This window comes from Stegostoma tigrinum, chromosome 39, assembly GCF_030684315.1.
Source record: "Stegostoma tigrinum isolate sSteTig4 chromosome 39, sSteTig4.hap1, whole genome shotgun sequence".
Classification (NCBI taxonomy): Eukaryota; Metazoa; Chordata; class Chondrichthyes; order Orectolobiformes; family Stegostomatidae; genus Stegostoma; species Stegostoma tigrinum.
The window spans coordinates 10,375,840-10,398,734 of record NC_081392.1 but is presented as its reverse complement, the minus strand read 5'-3'; the positions used below and the strand labels follow the sequence as shown (position 1 = coordinate 10,398,734).

The 22,895-nt window shown below is 49.0% G+C and overlaps 1 protein-coding gene across 1 annotated transcript; it reads left to right on the top strand.

Moving 5' to 3' along the window:
* Positions 1-14,706: 14,706 nt before the first annotated feature.
* On the top strand, positions 14,707-18,469 carry LOC125447861 (interferon regulatory factor 2-binding protein 1-like). Its single transcript, XM_048522646.1, has one exon. It carries the CDS (start codon positions 14,776-14,778, stop codon positions 16,333-16,335), a length of 1,560 nt encoding a protein of 519 aa, XP_048378603.1. The 5' UTR covers positions 14,707-14,775; the 3' UTR covers positions 16,336-18,469.
* Positions 18,470-22,895: the final 4,426 nt, after the last annotated feature.

Here is a 22,895-nt window from a genome sequence, read left to right as displayed (position 1 = left end):
TTTAGACCCATAGATAACACAGTGTGGAGCTGGCGGAACACAGCGGGACTGGCAGCATCAGAGGAGCAGGAAAGTTGACGTTTCGGGTCAGGACCTTTCTTCAGAAATGGGGGAGGGGGAAGGAAGCTCAGAAATAAATAGGGATAGGAGAGGTGGGGCTGGGTAGGTTGGTGGGATGGTGATGGGTGAGTGCAGGTAGGCAGTGGTGGGGATTGGATATTGAGGTCGGAGGGGCAGATAGGTGGGAGAGAAGATGGACAGGTTGTGTCAGATCAAGGAGGCAGGGATGGGGAGCATTGGTCATGCGATGAGACTGGGAGTGGGGAGATTTTGAAATGGATAAAGTCCACATTGAGACCATTGGGTTGTGGGCTCCCAAGGCACAATGTGAGGTGCTGCTCCTCCAGTTGTGGGTGGCATCATTGTGACACTGGAGGAGGCCCAGGATGGGCATGTCGTCCAGGGAGTGAGAGGGGGAGTTGAAGTGATTTGTGACTGGAAGGTGTTGTTGCAAACAGCATGCAGGTGCTCTACAAAGCAGTCTCTGAGTCTCCACTTGGTCTCACCGATGTAGAGGAGACCGCATCGGGAACAGCAGATGCTCTAATCTCTGCTGCTTGACATTCAATGGTGTCACCATCGCTGAATCCCCCACTATCAACATCCCAGGGGTTACCAGTGAACAGAAACTGAATTTGGCTCTCTACCACAGTGTCTACAAGGACATGTCAGACGCTAGGAGTCTTGCATCTGGTTCCCCAAGGCCTGTCCACCATCTCTACAAGGCACAAGTCAGGAGTGTGATGGAATACTCCCCACTTGCCTGGATGGATGCAGCTCCAACAACATTCAAGAAGCTTGACACCATCCAGGACAAAGCATCACATTTGATTTGGAACACATCCAGAAACATTCAAATCCTCTACTACTGAGGCACAGTAGAAACAGTGTGTACTATCTATAGGAAGCACAGCAGCAACTTACCAAGGATCCTCCAACAGCACCTTCCAAATCCAAGATCTCCACATTCTAGAAGGACAAGGGCAGCACATATATGGGAATGCCACACTCTGCAAGTTCCCCTCCACACCACACATCATCCTGACTTGCAAATACTTCACTGTTCCTCAGAATCACTGGAACATTTAGACTTTGTAGTTCGAGGCAGGACAATTGAAAGATATAGAATGTGACTAAAGAAATCCTAGGACATCTGTAGAGAGTTATGGACCAGAGCAGACACCTTCAAAATATTTCGAGAAGGTAGCCTAGAGACTAGCATTTCTTATTTAAAGGTAGATGTGAAGTGTTGTGTTCCAGATGTGATGAAACTGGTCAAAATACTCAACATTAAGCAAAAACATTTATTTAAACACAAACAAAAGAAGGAGGAATTTAGAATAACAACTATTGGAAAACTTAACCAAATAATAGATACAGTCCTATTACTAATTAACTGTGCCAACATAGTAACATTCCATAAACACACCCCTTGGCAAAAAGGCAAATTCAGATTCAGTTTCTTACATGCAGTTCTCCAATCTCGGAGGAAGGAAAAAAATCAAGAGATATTTCGGGGAAAGTAGCAGCTAGGAATCATTTACTCAAGCTCCAACCCTTCTGGAAATGGAAAAAGCTTCTGACTGCTAAAGCTAAAAAAAACTAGAAAGCCTAGGTCTGTAAGAGCTGGCCACTCTCATTCAAGCTGCTTCCATTATTCCAACGTTTAAAGAAAAATCTAAAGCCCTCCTAAGTTGTTTACTTAAACCGTTTTCATTAGCCAGTTCAGTACCTCTGTCTCTACTGCTCTTCAAAAAAACCCAGGACAAAATAAATAATCTCCCCTGTCCATGGGAGGAGGTACATAAGGGCAGTACATAGCGTCATAGAGTCATAGAGCTGTACAGCATGGAAACAGACCCTTTGGACTAACTTATCCATGCTGACCGGATATCCTAAATTAATCTTGTTCCATTTGCCAGCATTTGGCAGCATTCTCTGAGTGATAAAGTTGCCTTTTAAATCTTTTCCCTCTCACTTTAAGCCCAACTGGAAATGGAAATTCAAATTCTTAGATCTTGTTGTGTGTGGCATTCCCATATATGTGCTGCCCTTGTCCTTCTAGAATGTGGAGATCTCGGATTTGGAAGGTGCTGTTGGAGGATCCTTGGTAAGTTGCTGCTGTGCTCCCTATAGATAGTACACAGCATTGTCACAAGGCATACACCTGAGTGTACAAAATTAGCCAGGAATAATGTGCAAGAAGGATAATCTGTGCCAATAAAACAAGATCCTTATTGATTAGACCTGAAAAATATGCTCAAGTGTAAATGGGGATTCAATACATGTTAGAGAATCATTCAATTGAAACTAAAAGATTAACAGATTTATTATGAAAACACATCGCATTAATCTGGGCAAAAGACAAGGAGCTGAGGGGAATCCTAACGAATTGTTGGCTGCAGTGACTTTATTGAACCTTTTAAAATGGCAATTGATGCTCACATCTTTGTGGTGAGTTGTGTATTTTTCACCCAAAGTGATGAATCAGGAATAGAGGAATCAGCGGGAGACTTTTCTCAGAATTTGAACCAGTGTCAGAAGAGGTTCTCTATAATGCAAGGAGAGTCTCTGGGATCGTTCCTGGCTCTTTAACATTTTGTCCATTATCACCACAAAGTAATGCTAATATGCACTCCCCTTGGCTTCTGTTGAGACATTTAAAACAAAAGAAATGATAGATTATTTTGTCGGGGATTCTTACTAAACTGTATAATATCACACATTGCTGGATTTTAAAAATTCAATCAGAGGATGAGGGTGTTGCTGGCCAGGCCAACATTTATTGCCCATCCCTAATTGCCCAGAAGGCACTTGAAAGTCAACTACATCGCAGTGGGTCTGGAGTCACACGTAGGCCAGGTCAGGATGACAGTTTCCTTCCCTTGAAGACATTAGCAAATGAGATGGGTTTTCCCTGACAGTTGACAATGGATTCATGATCACCGTCAATTCAAGATTCTTAAAAATTGAATTCAAATTCCACCATCTGCCTTGGTGGGATTTGAATCTGAGTCTCTAGATTAACAATCCACAAGGCCATCAGCTGCTCTAATAGGACATTGTAACTGCAGACACATTCTGAAGAATGTAAAGGTGCTGGAATAGAATAGTTTGAAAGTCTGACAAGAAGGTGTGCAAATCCTTTATGAATAATTAACACGGTTGAATGAATATAATTTTTCTTGTATACATGTCATGTTTACCTGGTCATGGAACACATTAAAAATGGTATCTCCCCTGTCCATGGGAGGAGGTACATAAGGGCAGTACATAGCGTCATGGAGTCATAGAGCTGTACAGCATGGAAACAGACCCTTTGGACTAACTTATCCATGCTGACCGGATATCCTAAATTAATCTTGTTCCATTTGCCAGCATTTGGCCCCTATCCCTTTAAACCCTTCCTATTCATGTCCCCATCCAGATACATTTTAAATGTTGTAACTGTACCAGCCTCCACCACTTCCTCTGGCAGCTCGTTCCATACATGCAGCATTCTCTGAGTGATAAAGTTGCCTTTTAAATCTTTTCCCTCTCACTTTAAGCCCAACTGGAAATGGAAATTCAAATTCTTAGATCTTGTTTTATAACTTGAAGGTAAAGTGGAACTGTGTGGTGTCCCTTTGCTGGAACTAAATTCAACATTTTTGTACCAGCCCGAGGTGTCTCTTGGGAAAATACATGACTGGCCCACAACAGGATTTGGATTGCTTTGCTAACTGAGAGAAGAGAGACCAATTCAGACTCAGACATTCAAACCTGCTAAGCAAGTGAAATTTAGATCACAAGGTGCAGACCTGGATGAACACAGCAGGCCAAGGAGCCAAGGAGGAGCAGGTTTAATCTTTTATCTCTTTTTTTATTAGTTGGAACACAAAAAATACTCAAAGACCTTACAAAAACAAGGAAAACTTCTAATTCGAACCAAGACCTAGTTTTAACCAACCAACTACCAAACTGAAGAACACCACAGCCTCAACAACACAAAACCCTCATCAGGATTAAAAATGAACTGAGAGAAAATATGCCACCCTTTTCGCTTGGATTTTGATCCTTTGCCTTTACTTTCCTCCTGAGGCGTTATCCTGTTTGGATTGATTGTAAGGTATAGTCTAAGTTCACATGCCAGGAATTAACAACCTATATTGCCACATGTTGGAAGATTTGTTTGTTGTAAGAAATAAGTTTCAGATTTTTTGCTCATTGATGAAACTTGGTATGAGTTTCGTTTCTCTTCAATAGTGGCCACAGTCAGGCAATACCACCCCCCAGATTCAATCAGTCACAGTTCACACTTGTGACACCTCATGGGATAGTGGGACTTGATTTCCAGTGCACTATTCCCATCAGCGTCATGGCAACCGAGTATTATGGGATAAAAATAGAAGTTGCTGGAAAAGCTCAGCAGGGCTGGCAGCATCTGTGAAGGAAAAAGTTTAGAGTTAATGTTTTGGGTCCGGTGACCCTTCCTCAGAACGGCGCTTACGAGATATTCAGTGAGTGTTATCAGTAGTGAATACTATAGGATGTTCAGTGAATGTAATCAGCAGTGAATATTATGGGATGCTTATTAAGTGTTATGGAGGGGTGTTTAGTAAATAATATGGGGGTGTTCAGTGAATATTATGGGATGTTCACAGTGTTAGGTGGGTCAATGAATATTATGGGGTGTTCAGTGAGTGCAATGTGGGTCAATGAATATTATGGGATGTTCAGTGAGTGTTTTGTGGGCCAATGAATATTATGGGGTGTTCAGTGAGTGTTTTGTGGGCCAATGAATATTATGGGGTGTTCAGTGAGTGTTATGTAGGTCAGTAAATATTATGGGATGTTCAGTGTGTGTTATGAGGTTTCCGTGAATACTATGAGATGCTCAGTGAGTATTATTAGGTAAGTGAGTACCATGGGATGTTCAGGATAAATCTACACTTGGCAGCAAGATTGATAAGAAAATCAAATTTGTTCAAATCTTTTAAAACCATGAAGCATCTGGACAGAGTAGATCAGACAAACTCATTCCCGTTGGCAGAAGCATTAAGAACCAGGGGCATTGATTTAAGTAGATTGGCCAAAAAAACCAAAGGTAGTATGGAGAATTATATTTTGACACAGTGTGTGTTTGGGAGCTGGAATGCTCAATTGTGGCTTTTTAAAGAGAATTTAATTCATGACCCGAAGAGGGTTAATTAGGCTGGTCTACAGGAAAAGGCAGGGCAGTGGGTCTAGCTGGGTAGCTCATTAAAGATGTTTTCTAATCAGGCTGTTCAAAGATCATACTCAATGCTGGAGCAGGTTAGGACTTGAATCCAGGCCTTCTGATCTAGAGGGACGGACACTACCATTGCAATACCAGCTCTACACCGTGTTATCTCAGATTCTCCAGCATCGGCAGTTCCTACTATCTCAGTGTCAGCATTTGCTTTTATTTAACCTATTTTTCCAATTGACCTGTTCAGAGATGTTACGACAAAGTTCTGGAGCAGGAGGGGCTTGTACTTGGGCCTGCCAGTGCAGGGGTAGGGACACTGGCACTGTGTCACAAGAGGACCTAGGAGTGTTGGCAAAATACGACAGGAAATACAGCCTTTGCCTGTGTTGGAACCAGTGTGGTTTTATGAATTGCTTTCGCTGTCAGCTCGAATTCCCAGTCACTGTTGAAATCTGCTCTTTCCCACACAGAGTTTCACACACTTACTGATTTCTCACCACCTTTTTGTACCTTTTGGAAACCTGCCCCCAACCCTAAACAACACACTGGCGCACCAAACACTTCCAAGAAGAATTTGGTTTGGAGAAAATCTTACTTTTTTTTGATAATAGTAAAAAGGTATGTTTGCACAAATCTGCACATCAAAAAAAAAGCTTTCCTTTTTCACTTTGATGCACTCGATGTCAGGTTTTCGAACTCAACTAGCATGTTTTTAAAATTGGTTTCAAATTTTAAATATGCCATGCTGGGATTTGAACCCTCTATTACCTGGATGGTTCATCCAAAAGCACCCCCAAGAAACAGCTTTGGCTGCACTGACAGCAGCATCCTCTGCTGGCTAACCACAGAACTGCAAATACCTCAGCCACAATACCAGACAGTTATGTAACGGCAGAGATAACAGGGTGTGGAGCTGGATGAACACAGCAGGCCAAGCAGCATCAGAGGAGCAGGAAAGCTGACATTTTGGGCCCAGACCCTTCTTTAGCATCTGCAGTTCCTGCTATCTCAGTTAAATAAGGGCAGTTCCTTCCGGTCAGGCTGCCTGAGAGAAATGTGCCTTCTCTCTCAAAGGAAGGACACTGTTAAACTGGAGAGCGTTCAGAAAAAAATTCCCAGATGTTGCCAGGAATGGAAGGTTTGAGATATAAAAGTAGGCTGGATCGGCTGAGACATTTTTCCGCTGGCATGTAGGAGGTTGGGGGACGACTTTATAGGCTTTTATAAAATCATGAGGGGTATAGATAAGGTGAATGGCAGCTGTCCTTTACCTGGTTGGGGGGAGTTCAAGACCGGGATCATATTTTTAAGGTGAGAGGGGAAAGGTTTAAAAAGGACATAAGGGGCAAATTTTTTTTGCATGGAGAGTAGTTCATGTGTGGAATGAACTTCCAGAGGAAGTGGTGGATACAGATATGTCTACTGCATTTAAAGGACATTTGGATAAGTACATGAATAGGAAAGGTTTGGAGGGATATGGCCAGGTGCAGGCAGGTGGGACTGTTTATTTTGGGATTATGGTCAGCATAAACTGGTTGGACCGAAGGGTTTCTTCCCATGCTGTAGGACTCTATGAACTGACGTTATATTCAGCATTGCTTTTGGAGTGAATGTGGACTGGGAAAGAATACTATTTAGCGAGTTTTGAGAAGATTTGTAGCTCAGGTATTTTGTAGATGACGTTCGTTTTGCTTGTTGTCTGTATAGGGTCTTTTAAGTTCATTAGCTGCTGTTTTAGTGTGTTGGTGGGTTTGTGGGCTACCCTGATGCCAAGAGGTCCGAGTAGTCTGGCAGTCATTTCAGAAATGTCTTTGATGTAGGGGAGAGTGGTTATGGTTTCTGAGCTCGTTTTAACCACTCTCCCCTACATCAAAGACATTTCTGAAATGACTGCCAGACTACTCGGACCTCTTGGCATCAGGGTAGCCCACAAACCCACCAACACACTAAAACAGCAGCTAATGAACTTAAAAGACCCTATACAGACAACAAATAAAATGAACGTCATCTACAAAATACCTTGCAAGAACTGTGACAAACACTACATTGGACAAACAGGCAGAAAGCTAGCCACCAGGATACATGAACATCAACTAGCCACAAAACGACATGACCCACTATCATTCGTATCCTTACATACAGATAAGGAAGGACACCACTTTGATTGGGACAAAACATCCATCCTAGGACCAGCTAAACAGAGACACGCACGAGAATTCCTGGAAGCATGGCATTCCAATTGGAACTCCATCAACAAACACATTGATTTGGAGCCAATCTACCATGCCCTGAGAAAAAGAACAGGAAATGACATCACCAACGCAGGAAACGACATCACCAACCCAAGGAAACCTAACCAGATAAATAGAAAGCGGGACATAACACCAGCGCTTCGTCGGAGGCTCACTGATGATGTTACCTAGAATGGTGACGAAACGTCTGGGAACAAACTGGCAAGCTCAGTGAGCCAGCTTACATCTCGAACACAATAAAGACCCACTCTCTTGTGGACCGAGAGGAGGAGAGTGCTGTCTTGGAGGTGAAAGGAGGACGTCGGGTTGGCTGTGCACCCTTGCGACCAGTGGATCTTAATGCTGGCTTCGGCCTAACGCTGGTTCAGGGGAGCAGCCACCCTGCAACGATGGCTGCGGCAAGTGCTCGTGCCCCAGGTCAGGGGGTCCGGAACACCATCCGTGTTTCTGTAAAGAAGGTGGATGAAGGTGCACCTGTGGACCGCACCTTCTTCGTGAAGAGGGTCCTGTTGGACTGTTGTGGGTTCGCTGCTGCGAATATTTACTGCCTGCAGGATTTCCCCGGAGGAGGTTTTTACGACGTGACCTTCCGGAGTGCCAAGCTTTGCGAGCGCTTCCTGGAGGCTTTCAAGGAGAAAGGAGGTGAGGGCCCCCTCTCTGTATTGACCGCTATCCCACTGTTTGTGATGCCAGCGCAGAGGAGCCGTATGGTGACTGTAAACATGTACAACCCGCATGTGCCAGCAGTTGATGTCCTGACCTTCCTCGGAAGGTATGTGAAGGTGGAAGGGGACCTAACTGACATCATGGACCCCTTTGGCATCTGCATGAGTAGGAGGCAGGTCAAGGTGACGCTGAGGATGGGCGCAGACGGGAATGTCGCACACCCACCGTCCAGCTTTGTGATCGGCGGGAGCAGGGGCTACCTGACCTATGCAGGGCAACCTAAAGTCTGCCATGCCTGTGGTAGGTCAGGTCACGTGGCGGCCGACTGCAAAGCCACCATCTGCAGGAACTGCAGGGAGGAGGGACACCTTGCAAAGGATTGCCCACGAGAGAGAAGCTGCAACCTTTGTGGGGAAGCGGGCCACCTCTATAGGGCATGCCCGCGGCGGGGGACCACCTACGCCCAGGTCGCCGGCAGGGGCAATGTTGGGCCAGCACCCCCGGAGGAGAGGAAGGCACCAGGGCCCAGCAAGGACCCCACTAATGTGCAGGAGGGCCAGGCCGTGCAGGAGGGCCCAGCCCTGCAGGATGGGCCCGAGGCCAGCAAAGCACCCCTGCAGGCTCCGATCCCCCCCGACAATCCGGAGCCAATGGAGGCGAAGACAGGCGACCCAGGGGAGTGGACTACAGTCCGGAAAGCGAGGAGGAAGGTGCGTCGACCGGCCCAGGAACCGCAACCATCAGGCGGGAAGAGGCAGCTACAGGGGGGCTATAAGAGCTCCTCTGACGAGGAGGATTCGGAGAGGGCCCACCCGAAGCAGAAGTTAAAGATCTCGAGGGAGAAGGAAGGCAGCAGCCCGCTTCCAGGTGACGGGAGGCGTCCTGAGGCTCCCTCCGACACCCAGTCAAGTGCCGCTGGAGCACTGGAGGGCCCCCCGGAACTTCCAGGCGGGAAGGAGGAAACAGCGCGTCCCCAGCCTGACCCGGAGCCGGACCCTCCTGCCTCCGTACCCCTGACGGGGGGATGCCACCCGGAAGGCAGCACGGACGGTTTCCTGAGCCCAGAGAGCGTCCAGCAGTTAGCCCGGGCAATGGGCATGAAGGGACAGATGGAGGGGCTGGACCTTGGACTTGGGGAGGGTACTGCGGTCACTGCCCACAATGGGGGTACGAGTTGCGAGCATTAATGTGCGCAGCGTCAAGTCAACCGCGAGATGTGTGTCCACGTTGGCCTACCTGACCACCATCAAGGCGGACCTCCTGTTTCTGCAGAAGTGCCAGATACCGCACCTCGGCAGGTACGGGAAATGGTCCGGCGCCTGGACCTGTGGGCCTTCGATCTGGTCGGGGGGTAACGACTGTCGCTCCTCGGGCCTGGCTATTCTGCTGCGGGGGCACAACTTCACCATCTCTCAAGTTCAGGAGGTGGTGGGGGGGGCGCCTCCTAGTGGCTGACATCACCTACAGGAACGCTCCCCTGAGGCTGATCAACGTGTACGCCCCAGCGGTACGGAGTGAGCGGTTGGACGTCCTGCAGCGGCTTCCACCCCTGCTGGCTACGTCCAGGCCGGTCATCCTAGGCGGAGACTTCAACTGCATCATTGATGCAGATGGAAGATCCGGCGTGGGGACAGTGGGTGGAGGGAGTCAGCTGGACGCCACGTCCAGATTCCTGATGGGCACGGTGAAGGATGCCAAGCTGCTCGACGTCTTCAGCACCCCTGCAGACGGGGCGCAGCAGAGGTACACCTGGTCACGGCTAGATGGGTCTATCCGCTCAAGGATAGACTTCCTGTTTGTGTCACAGGCGTTCTCGGTCAGGTCCACTGGCGTTGAGCCGGTGTTCTTCTCTGACCACTGCCTCCTGCTGGCCGACTGTCACTTACAGGACGACCAGCCGGCCGGCAAGGGGACGTGGAAGCTCAACACGACGCTGTTGACCCCAAAGAACGTCGAGGAGCTTAAGAGGGAGTACGCCGGTTGGAGAACCGTGAAACCCCTCTTTGAGTCTCTGGGCGACTGGTGGGAGACGGTGAAGGAGAACATCAAGAGGTTCTTTGTCCTCAAGGGTGTTCGGAAGGCGAGAGAGAGGCGGGGAAAGCTGTCGCGACTCCAGAAAAGGGTGCAGAACCTGCTCCTTCTGCAGTTGATGGGGGTCGATTCACGGAGGACCTCTGCGAGGTGAGGGGACAGCAAGCCTCGCTCTTCGCCGCGGAGGCCTCCCGGATAATCTTCCGGTCCAGGGTCCGCTCCGTGGAGCAGGACGAGACGTGCTCGCGTTTCTTCTTTCAGAAGGTGCACAAAGAGAGCTCTGTGCTTAGCCAGCTGAAGGAGGACAACGGCTCGGTGACGTCATCTCGGCCCGACATTTTGAGGATCAGCAGATCCTTCTATGCCGGACTGTACGACACGAAGCCCACGGACAGCACGGCCTCCGAGTCGTTCCTGTCGTCTATCACGGAGGTCTTTGACGACGGCACGAGGGAGTGGCTGGACCGGCCGATATCCCTGGACGAGCTGACCAGAGCCCTCAAGACCTTGGAAAGGAATAGGATTCCCGGAAGCGACGGCTTACCGGTCGAGCTGTATTCCGCTCTGTGAGGCCTGGTCGGCCAGGACCTGCTGGAGGTGTACGATAGTGCGCTTCGGGCAGGGGAAATGTGCAAGTCCATGAGGAAGGGCATCATCACCCTCATTTACAAGAGGAAGGGGGAGAGGGAAGAAATTAAGAATTGGCGTCCCATTTCACTTTTGAACGTGGACTAAAAAATCCTGGCCAAGGTCATAGCCAACTGGGTCAGGTCTGTCCTGGAGTCAGTGATTCACCCTGACCAAACCTGTGCTGTGCCGGGCAGGAAGATCGCTGAGAGCCTCGCGCTCATCAGGGATACGATCGCCTACGTACAGGACAGACGGGTGGACACCTGCCTCGTCAGCCTGGACCAGGAGAAGGCCTTCGACAGGGTCTCTCATGCTTACATGAGGGACGTCCTCTCCAAATTGGGGTTCGGGGAGGGCATCCGCAATTGGATCCGGCTGCTCTACACCAACATCGTTAGCGCAGTCTCGATCAACGGGTGGGAATCAGACAGTTTTCCCGTCAGATCTGGAGTCAGGCAGGGCTGCCCGCTCTCTCCTGCCTTGTTCGTGTGCTGTGTGGAGCCCTTCGCCACATCCATCAGGAAGGACGTGAGACTGAAGGGCGTGACTGTCCCAGGCAGCGGAGGCCTTTAGGTCAAGACCTCCCTGTACATGGATGACGTCGCCGTCTTCTGCACCGATCGTCGGTCGGTGAGTAGGCTGTTGGACATCTGTGGTCAGTTTGAACTGGCCTCGGGTGCCAAGGTCAGTAGGGGTAAGAGTGAGGTCATGTTCTTCGGGAACTGGGACGAGTGGTCCTTCATCCCCTTCACCGTCAGGACAGACTACCTGAAGGTGCTGGGTGTTTGGTTTGGTGGAGCTGGGGCGTGCACTATGACTTGGGAGGAGCGTATCACCAAACTGAAGCAGAAGCTGGGCAGGTGGACGCTCCGGTCCCTCTCCATCGCGGGTAAGAACCTGGTTGTCAGGTGCGAGGGGCTTTCGGTACTGTTGTATGTGGCGCAGGCCTGGCCTATTCCCTGGACCTGCGCCGCTGCGGTCACCCGGGCCATCTTCCACTTCATTTGGGGGTCGAGGATGGACCAGGTCTGCAGGGACACCATGTACAAAGACTGGAAAATGGGGGAAAGGGCGTACCGAACGCCACACTCGCCCTGATGGCTACCTTTGTGTGCGGCTGCATCAAGCTGTGTGTAGATCCTCAGTACGCAAACACCAAGTGTCACTACTTACTGAGGTTCTACCTGTCCCCGGTGTTGCGAAGGATGGGCCTGGCCTCGTTGCCGCGGAATGCTCTGAGTCGTTGGACCATTCCGTACCACCTGTCCTTCGTGGAGAAATTTTTGAAAGGAAACACCTTCGACCACAAGGCCGTCAGGCAGTGGTCAGCACGTAGTATCCTCGGGACCCTTCGGGAAAAGGAGAGGGTGGATCCCGTCGTGTGGTTCCCCACGCAGACTGCCAAAGTCGTTTCGCAGAATGCCTCATCGCCAGAACTTTCAAACAAGCACAAGGACATTGCTTGGCTGGCGGTGAGAGGGGCTCTGCCAGTGAGATCCTTTATGCATGCCCGGAATCTCTGCGCCACTGCACGCTGCCTCGAGGTGGCTGCGGGGGTGACGAGACTGTCGATCACCTCCTTCTGGAGTGTGCCTATGCGCAGGATGTCTGGAGGGGGATGCAGTGGTATTTGTCGAGGTTCGTCCCGAGCAGCTCCGTGACACGGGACTCCGTGCTTTACGGGCTGTTTCCGGGGACGCACACTGAGACCAACATCAACTCCCCCTGGAGGACCATCAATGCGGTGAAAGACACTCTTTGGTTTGCCCGCAACTTGCTGGTCTGCCAGCTGAAAGAACTGACCCCGACCGAGTGTTGCAGACTGGCGCACTCCAAGGTCCAGGGCTACGTGCTGAGGGACGCGCTAAAGCTTGGGGCAGCCGCCGCCAAGGCGCGGTGGGGAAAGACCACGGTATGAAACCCCTCGTCCAGAATAGAAACAAGGGCCCTATCTGGTAACTGGGCCCAGCTGGTGCCTTCCCCAACTGGTCAGGGGGCCAACTGGGACTGTGAGGGGTGACGACTGCCGGGGTATTTTCTTTGCTTTGTTTCTTTTTCTTCTTTGTTTGTTTTTCTCCTTTAGTTGGTGTACGTACCCCCTGGGTAACCCGGAGCGGCTTGCATGACTGGGTAGGTGTATAAGTATGTTTTTTTTGTACATCTTATGAATAAAGTATATTTTTTTCAAATAAAATAAAAGGTGACGAAACGTCTGAAAACTAACCTTCCAGCTCAGCGAGCAAACTCACATCCGGAATACTATTTCCATTATAACAGATGTCCAAAGGCTCTTTGAAGAGATATAGAGGATATGGTCTCCACAAACATTGTATTCCATTTCACATTGCACCACATTCAAATACCCTCACCGGCTCACCCACATGCTGTACCCTATCTCTCTCACACACACACACACACACACACACACACACACACACACAGAGTACACCATCCAACTTCCTACCCACACACACACACACACAAAATCCAACACCCCACCCTCACACATACACACACAGTAAACCATTGAAGTCTACACCCACTGACACTGTACGCCATTGAACTCCCCATCCTACACACACTGTACCCCATCCTACCCCCACCCTCACACACTGTACACTATCCAACTCCCTATCCACACACACACTGTATCTCATCCAATTCCCTATCCTCACACATACACTGAATGTGCCCTATTGAACTTGCCATATTTTCACACACACACCAATCCCATACAAATGGCAGCATGCATGGAATTGATTATAGATTGTAAAGAAACCTTGAAACATTTTCAAATATATACTGTCAATGTACTTATTTAGTAATGTGATGAGGAATCTAAACAAATTAAGTTGATTAATGTGCCAGTATGTATTATCCTAACCACATTTTTCGTTTGAAGATCTCTCGTACATCATCACAACGCAAACCAGTCTTGCTGCAATTATAGCCTCCGGCCATTAGAAGCATTGTAGCTGCCAGACCTTTCAGACCATAAAATGGAATTCAAAAGTTGTAAGGTGTTTTAAGTGCATGAGCTGTCAATCGAAAGTGGGGAAAATGTAAAATGCCATTGGTTTTGAGCTAATGAAATGGATGGAGGAAAAAAGCATTGGATAATGTCTCAGAGATAATGGGAACTGCAGATGCTGGAGAATCCAAGATAATAAAACGTGAGCCTGGATGAACACAGCAGGCCCAGCAGCTTCTTAGGAGCACAAAAGCTGACGTTTGCTGGAAAAGCTCGGCAGCCCTGGCAGCATCTGTGGTCAGAAATCAGAGTTAACATCACCAGTCGAGTCACCCTTCCTCAGAAAGGATTCATCCTGATATCTCTCCACAGACGGTGCCAATCCTGCTGACCTTTCCCAGCAATTTCTGCCCCTGAAGATTGAACTTCAATTCCTTGAGAGTTCAGACCTATCCCGAAGGTTTGGCAACTCTATATGTAACGTTTAATTGTGTCTTGATTTGCTTCATAATTTTCTTTTGTGCCTTATTAAGCTCCAGATATTCTGTATTGTCCTCGAATGTCGTTGGCGCCCCATTGAGATACACTGCCTATCGCTGGGCTGCAATACAGTTCATTGGGCTACAACTACTTCATTGGGTTTAAATGCATTTCATTGGGTTACACTTTATTTCATTCGACTGTTTTGCAATTGATTTCCAGTCGCTTTGTGAGTGCAAGTAGCTGTATTTTTGTTGCTGGAGCCTTCCCCCATTAGTGGCTGGTGTAGGGAGTAGAGAAAGAGAGAGGGACTACAATTCCCAGAGGCCTGTGCGGTGGAGGCGCAATGACGACCCCCGCAGTGACGTCGGACGCGGGCGCGCAGGCGTAGTGGAGCCTGAGGCCTAGTCTTCCCGCCGCCGCCTCCAGGTTTCGGGGACACAGACGGAGAGAGTCCGCCCGCCATTGTCCCGATGGGCTCGGCCCCTCCGCCCGCGGCGTCGGCCTCGTCGCCGTCGTCGTCCCGGCGGCACTCGTGTTACCTGTGCGACTTGCCGCGGATGCCGTGGGCGATGATCTGGGATTTCTCTCAGGCCGTGTGCCGGGGCTGCGTCAACTACGAGGGAGCGGACCGGATCGAGCTGGTCATCGAGCAGACCCGGCACCTGAAGCGGGCCCACGGCCTCCCAGCACCGGGGCCTGCGGCACAGGCCCAGGCCAGGCCCCGGACTCCCCTCCCGCCTCCACCCCCACCCGCTCATCACCATCACCGGCTCCTCCTGGGGGACTACCCGGGGCCCGAGGCTCCCCCTCCGCCGCCTCCACCGTCCACCGCCCGGGGCCGCCCGCTCCTAGGCCTCAACCCGCGCTCCGGCCCCCAGCTAGGCCTCGGCCTGGGCCTGGAGTTAGGCCGAGGCCGGCCCGAGTTGGAGAGGGCCCTCCGCGAGAAAGCGGGGCCGCTGCAGCCGCCCGGAGCCGAGGCCGCTCTCTCGGAGCTAGGCCGCGCCCTGAGGCACCGGGCCGAGGAGTGGGCTGGCCGCCCGGCTGCTGTCAGGGACTCGTTGCTCGGCCTTTCCGACTGCGCTCCTTTCCCCCTCCGGCTGCGGACCGAGCCCACCCTCCAGGCCCGGGTCTTGGCCTTTGACGCAGCTGAGCGCTGCCCGGACCGGGCCCTGGAGTTGCGGCTTTTTATCGAGTATCCGAGCGGCTCCGGGGCCGTTTACTCCGGCGTGACCGAGGCTGCCCGTCACATGTTGGCCGACAGCGCCAAGGAAGCGCTGGCCTCAGGCCCGGCCCCGGGCCTCGAATGCCTCGAGTACGAGAGGAGGCCCGGGGCCGGTGACTGGAGGCCCCTGTCCCAGCTGCTGACCGAGGCCGCCCGCCTCTTCAAGGAGGCTGTGCCCGCCGAGCTCCTGCCCGAGCCTCACTCCGAGCCCGGGCTCAGCAGGCCTCCTCCCCCTTCTCGGCCGCTCGGCCCACCTCGGCGCCGCAAAGCTTCCCCAGAGCCTGAGGCTGGCAAAGGCTTGGCCCCAGGGGACCCCCAGGCCTGGCCACCTGATGGTCACTCTCCGGCCGGCTCCTCCAGCTCGGTCGCCGATCCCCTGCTCCCCAAAGAGGCCGTGCACTCCACTACCACGGCCCCCAGCCAGAGCGGCCCGAGGCGCCTGGCTTCCCGCAACGGAGGGGAGGCTGAGCCTGGAGCTGAGCCTCAGCCGCCTCCTCCTGCTGCACCCTCGGCCCAGCCCTCAGCTGCAGCCCCGGACTCCTCCAACAGCCCTCTCTGCTGCACCATCTGCCACCAGCGACTGGAGGACACCCACTTCGTCCAGTGCCCCTCGGTGCCTGGCCACAAGTTCTGCTTCCCCTGCTCCCGGGAGAGCATCAAGTCGCAGGGGGCCAACGGCGAGGTCTACTGCCCCAGTGGTGACAAGTGCCCGCTCATTGGCTCCAACGTGCCCTGGGCCTTTATGCAGGGAGAGATTGCCACCATCCTGGCGGGAGACATCAAAGTGAAGAAAGAGAGGGACCCCTGAGACACGGAGAGAGCGAGAGACTGAGCTGCTTGGGGTCGAGGAGCCTGCTGCCTGTAACTCTTCTTTGGAAACCTCCCACCCTCCTTGCCCGCCAATGGGCCGAGAGGTTTCTGCAACCAAAAAGATTTTTGAAAAGACACAAAACAATGGGATTGACTTGCCCTCTCTTTGGAAGATAAACCCTCACACCCCTCCTAGGACAGACTTTACTGAGCAAAAGAGACAGGGAAGTATCATTCGCCATCGTGTGACCTTGCCCCATGACTAACATTGGCACTTAAGACGCTTGTGCGTACCATGGAGGATGGGGATGTGGCAGAGTTTTAAAAACTCCTGAGATTTCGATGTGCCAGAAACTCTTCAAGTTGTTGTAGCGGTACCTGTGTCGAGGTTTCAAGGTGCTACGTGGGATTAGACGACCCAGTTGTTGACACTGGTTTTGCATTATCTGTACACATCCATCAGACTCTCTGGACAACCACTTTTTTTGTATATGTGTGTTTGTGTTTTGTATGTGTGTGTTTTTTAAACGTTGTGCTGTATGATCCCTCAAACCTTCCAAAGGCGGGAGAAAAATGCTTCCGGAGGTGCCTGTGATGTCTCAATGCGACCTTTGCTCTCAATCTCTTCCCACACCTCCTCTTGCTCCCCAAGCAGTGCCTGTTTGTGTACTGCCCCCTCACTCTGAATGGAGAGCCGCAATAAGTTGACTGTTGCCGAGTATTGGTTGCAGGGGCTGACACACCAGTACCTTGCGGATTCAGACAACGCTGTATCATCTTTTGAGCAATGACAGTTGCCTTTTTAAGGGAAGGTCGCTGTAGTTGTTGGTTTGGCAGGGCTGCATGTGCGTGTCGAGAGCTTGAGTTGACATGGTTTTAAGCTATTCGATGGGGTGGCAGGGAAGTATTCCTATTGCCAACATCGCCATGCGACACAACTCTGGTCCCGAGGCTCAGTTGGAAAAGGCACAGAGCAGCTGGGAATGTGATGGCAGGTCAACCGGGGCTGCACTGAGCTGTTTGACCACAGCTTCAGGACAGTGACTTGATGGGAATCCTCAATCGGCCTTTGCACCCTTTTCCCTCCCCATTGAATAAGAAAGAGACTCTCCCCTGCTGGCTGTCATGCAGTATTGTGGGCCATGTATCTTGAGCGAGAGCCCAATCACGTTTACCTGTGATACTTCCCAGAGTTCAGTGGCCTGTCTGAATTCGTGCCATCTGAGGGTCGGCCACATGAGGCGATTGAGGGTAGTGTCTTGTTTCCAAAAAGGTCAGTTGCCATGTGAGAGGAGGGGAGAAGGATTGGGAGTGAGGGATTCTCACTCAGTGAGTGGATTTTTGTCACCCTCTTCTTGGGGTTGCTGTTTGAATCTGTGATGGATCAGATAAGTCATTTGTCTTTGTGAAGTTTATCTTTTGCTCTGTGTTACCGTCGAACTCAAGCAACATATTAAAACCCCCAACTGACGTGCTTTCATGTCTTTTAAGAATAGTGTGTGACACCTCGAGGATGAGGTGGAGAAAAGTTCTGTCATTGATCAGCTCACGAACCACAGCACTGAGCCTTTCAGATGAAGATGGATTGAGCTGCCCCTGAGTGCTGGCATTATCTGTACCCTGCAAGACTCTGTAGAGTCCACAGCATTGGTCGGTGTTTTTGCAATTGGAACCACAGTCACTCAGGCTACTTCAGATGTGTCCTCTGACCCACTTGCTGTCACTTGTGTGACCAGTTTGGTGCACCTTCGAAGGGCAGTGTGAGTCTGACTTGTAAGTGGGGGAGATATTAATAAATATTGTAAGGGGAGTGGAGAACTGTGGTGTCTGCCATTTTGTTTGATTACCTCTTCTTGAGTGTGTTTAAAATGCTACTGTTTTTTTTCTGAAAACAAAAATTATGAAGCTACTGCGCCATTGCAAGTAACAGTGAGCATTTGAAGAGGTTTTCATTTTGTGATCTGATACCAGTGTGTTGTGCGTTCTTCATGTGATTGTACCGGCTGTTTCTTCCCCCCCTCTGTTGTAATAATCTGTAATTACCTTAGCTTGTGATAATCATGGTTTAACAGAAGATTTTTTTTATATTTAAATTCAAAACCCCTATGAAATAAAACCCTTTTTAACTGGGACTTGGATTGCTCTGTGCTGCAGTTGGAACCAGCTTGAAATTTTCCCAACTGAAGTACCTTCTCATTCAAAGTGAGGTACCTCGTCTGTTGGAAGGAAATCTCATTGTACTTGAATGCTTATGTGAGGCTGACACTGGGTGAGATCTCCTAACCCTTAATGTTGGCATTTGCCCTTCAGATGATGATCTGTCCTGTTTAATTTCTACTCCTGTTGCAGTGGAGGGGCACCTGTAATCAAAGCAGAAATCACTGGCAGTAATCAGAAGGTTGGGTCAAATCTTTGGAGAAACAGTTAAAGTTTCAGGACAACCATGACACTTGGGGGGTGCTGAGTTTGTGTGCTTCCCAAGTTAAACCAGGAGTCCCAGACTACTTCCCCACGTGACGAGAAATATCACCTTGGGTTTCCTTCCCTTTGTCAGCTGCTGTGTTATTCTGTGTGTGACTCCAGTCCTGTTCCAGGCTGATTGGAGGTTCTCTTCGGACTAATATGACATCGTGAGCTATTCTGACATGCTAGAAACACTTAAAAACCTCTAGGATGTTGTCATAGTTTATTTTAAGAAGAATGTATTGATGAGAAGTCTAAAAGCATTTTTACAGCCAGTGTTGCGAATGGATCCATTATCCATTCCCAGATTTTGAATCATTAAAGGAATCCAGGATGGTGGGAGGTGGGGAAATTGTTCTGATAATCCTCAAATCTATCATGATCTCATTGAATGGAGTAGGTTGAATGGCCTACTTCTGCTCCTGTGTCTTACGGTCTTATGAATTTATTGTACATTTTGGGAGTAGCTTTTCAGTGGCCTAACAATATTTCTGCCTTTGCTGGATCTTTCCATCTTGATGTGCCGTTTTTTATTCAAAATGCCTGCCTTGGATTATACCGAATAACAATTTCTAACTTTTACTGCAACAGCTGTCTATTAACACCTAGTCTCATATTTCAGCGACTCCATGGCAACATCAAACACATGGTTTGGGACAAAGTAGAGAAGAGTGAAAGCCTGGTCAAAGACATAGCTACAGCTGTTCAGGAGTGTCTCAAAGGAGAAGGGGTTCCAGAACTGAAGGCCCAGCAGCCAGTGATGCTGAGTTTAAAGTTGTAAGATACACGATAGTCAGGAATGGAAGGAATGCAGGGATCTCAGAGCAGTGGTGTTGGAGAGTTTTTTTCAAATTCATTCATGACCTGTGGACATCTCTGGCCAAGGTAGCAATTATTGCCTACCCCTAATTGCTACTTGATGGCGAGCTGCTGTCTTGAGCCAGTGGAGTAGTTTAGGGATGGGAGGGATTCGAAAATCAGGATTGTATTGTTGGCCCTGTAGCTGAAATGCAGGCCTGGCTGTATTGGGGCACTAGAGGTTGAGTCATTAGTGAGATACTTGTATGGGTAACATAGTGCTGTGAACAATCGCCTGAGCACCGCAATTCACAAGGTCGCTCAATACAATTTCTGGAGGAGAAAGTTGTCTATTAGTAATGAGGCATTTTTGAAGGAGCCAAATCTTAGTTCCTGAAGGACCAGGAACTGTTCTGATTACGGGATACATTTGGGTCGTCTTCATCTGACTCGCTACTGGTTTATGCTTCCCTTTCTGTCTTCCGCTGGAGTTAAAAATATCTGCTCCTTAAATGCATTGATACTGCTTACTTCAAACGCTCCACAAAATGTCAGACCCACATCCTTGCCAATCCTGATAGTCCCACAGACTAACCATAGATGTAGGATTCTCGATAGCACTCACAGCATGACTCTTCAATAAGCTTGTATAAGTTCATCATCTGGCCTGCCTTCAATCAATGCCTAATTCACAAGTCCTCATTTGAATGTGACTGGGACAAGGTTAATTTGTGAGGCCCCAAGAATAATTCATAGACTGAAATATTTTGACTACCTAGCTAGTGTGAAGTAGGTTTGTTCTGTGAGGATTATTTTAAATTACATTGAGGTCTGTAACATAATGAAAGGACTAGATTGTGAATTTTAGGAATCCACCCTCATTGAGAGAGCTGTCTAATCTATAATCAAACTTTCTCCATTGAGTTCTGTTCTCCACTGTCCTACAGAGAGACTTGATTATTACAATCCATTCTGATTGGGTTTTCCTTCTGCATATTCTCTGGGTGTTTTGCCTTGCATTACCTCCTCCCAAACACATGCTGCTTGTTGTGACATTTGCCCAAAACTTGGAGCTATTGCAATTACAGAGACTCAGCTGAAAGAGAGACAGGACTGGCTGCTGCATGTCCCTGGGTTTAGATGTTTCAGTTGTGATAGAAAAGGATGTCAAAGGGCTTGGGGTGTTTCTTTATTGGTAAAGGAGTATCTCAGCTGCACTGAAGGGGGATACGTTAGAGGAGTCATGCACCCAGGCAATATGGGTAGAGCTCAGGAATAGGAAAGGTGAAATCGTAATGCTGGGAGTATACTACAGGCCTTCCAACAGCCAGCGGGAAATAGAGGAGAGGATATGTAGAGGTATTTTAGAACGATGTAAAACAGCAGGGCTGTTGTGGGTGATTTTAACTTACTCTATTTCGTCTGGGACTCACTATGCGTTAATGGATGGGGCAGAATTTGAATGGACCTTTCGGGAGGGATTGTTGACATAATATGTAAACAGCCCAATCAGGCAAGAAGTTGTACTGGACCAGGTTTTGGGAAGTGAGCCTGGCCAGGCGAGTGAAGTTTCAGTGGGATAATATTTTGGGAGGGAAGTAGTAGACCATAACACCGTGAGTTTTAAGATAGTCATGGATGGGGATAATAGTAGTCAGTTGAACATGTTAAGTTGGGGGAAGGCGAACTCCAACAATATTCGGAAGTGGAGAATTTTGAGGTTTGAAGGTAAATCCACAACAGACATGTGGGGGTATCTCGAAAGGCAGTTGATAAAAGTTCAGGAGAAGCATGTTCCTGGAAGATAGGAGGATAGCTGTGGCAAGTTATGTGAACCTTGGATGACCAAGGATGTTATGATTTTGGTCAGAAAGAAAAACAAGGCATACATAAGTTCTAGGGCAGCATCTGCTGAAGCTCTTGAAGTATATAAGGAAAGTAGAAAAGAACTTAAGGAATGAGAATGGCTTAAAGGGGTCACAAAAAACTTAGCAAACAGGATTAAAGAAAATCCCAAAGCTTTTTACACATACGTGAAAAGCAAGAGGATAGCCAGGGAGTGGGTTGGCCCACTCAACGAGAAAGGAGGGAATCTGTGGAGCTAGAAGACGTAGATGAAGTCCTAAATGAATACCTCATGTCGGTATTCACCAAAGAGGAGTTGGTGGAGGTTGATCTCTGGGAAGGAAGTGTCGAGTTTCTAAGTCAAATTGCTATTAAAAAGGAAGCGAGGTGCGTTTTACAAAATATTAAGGTAGGCAAGTCCCCAGGTCCTGATGGCATTTATCCCAGAATATCGAAGGAGGCAAGTGAACAAATTGCTGAAGCATTAACAGCTATCTTTGCATCTTCTTTGGTCACAGGTGAGTCCCCAGACGACTGGAGAACAGCCAATGTTGTCCCATTGTTTAAGAAGGGTAGCAGGGATTATCCTGGAAGTTACAGGCCTGTGAGCGTTCAGTGGTAGGGAATTTATTGGAAAAGGTTCTCAGGGACAAGATGTATGCACATTTAAAAGCAAATGGACTTATTAGCGATAGCTTGGTTTTGTGCAGGGGACATTGTGCCGCACTAATTTGAGTTTTTTGAGAAGGTGATAAAGATGATTGAGGGAAAAGTTGTTGTGTATGTGGACCTAAGTTTGACAAGATCCCTCATGACAGACTGGTACAAAAGGTGAAGTCATATGGTATCAGGGATGAGCTGGCAGGATGGATTCAGAACTGGGTTAGTTATAGGAGGCAGAGAGGGTACAAGTAGAATGAAGGGCTGTGACTAGTGATGTTCCACTAGATTAGTGCTGGGATCTCTGCATTTTGTGATCTACACAAATGATTTGGAGGAAAACGTAGCTGGTCTAATTAAGTTTATGAACAATGCAAAGATTGGAGTTGTGTATATTGAGGAGAATTGTCAGAAGACAGCGGGATATAGATCGCTTGGAGTCAAGGATGGAAAAATGGCAGGTGGAGTTTAATATGGACAGATGTGAGGTGACACATTTTGGAAGGCCATGGCCAGAAAAGGTTTATCGCGTTGTTGCGTGGTATGGGGGATTTTAGCTATGAAGAAAGGGCAGTTATACTGGGTTTGTTTTCACTGGAATGCATGAGGTTGAGGGGTGATGTTACAAAAGTTTATAGGATCGTGAATGGTCTGGATAGAGTGGAAGGTATGAGGCTTTTTCCCCAGGGTGGAGGGGTCAAATAGAGGACATGAATTCAAGCTGTGAGGTGGCTGGGTGCAGGGAAAGTTTAAAAGTGATGTGCAAAGCAAGTTTTTCATACACAGTGGTGA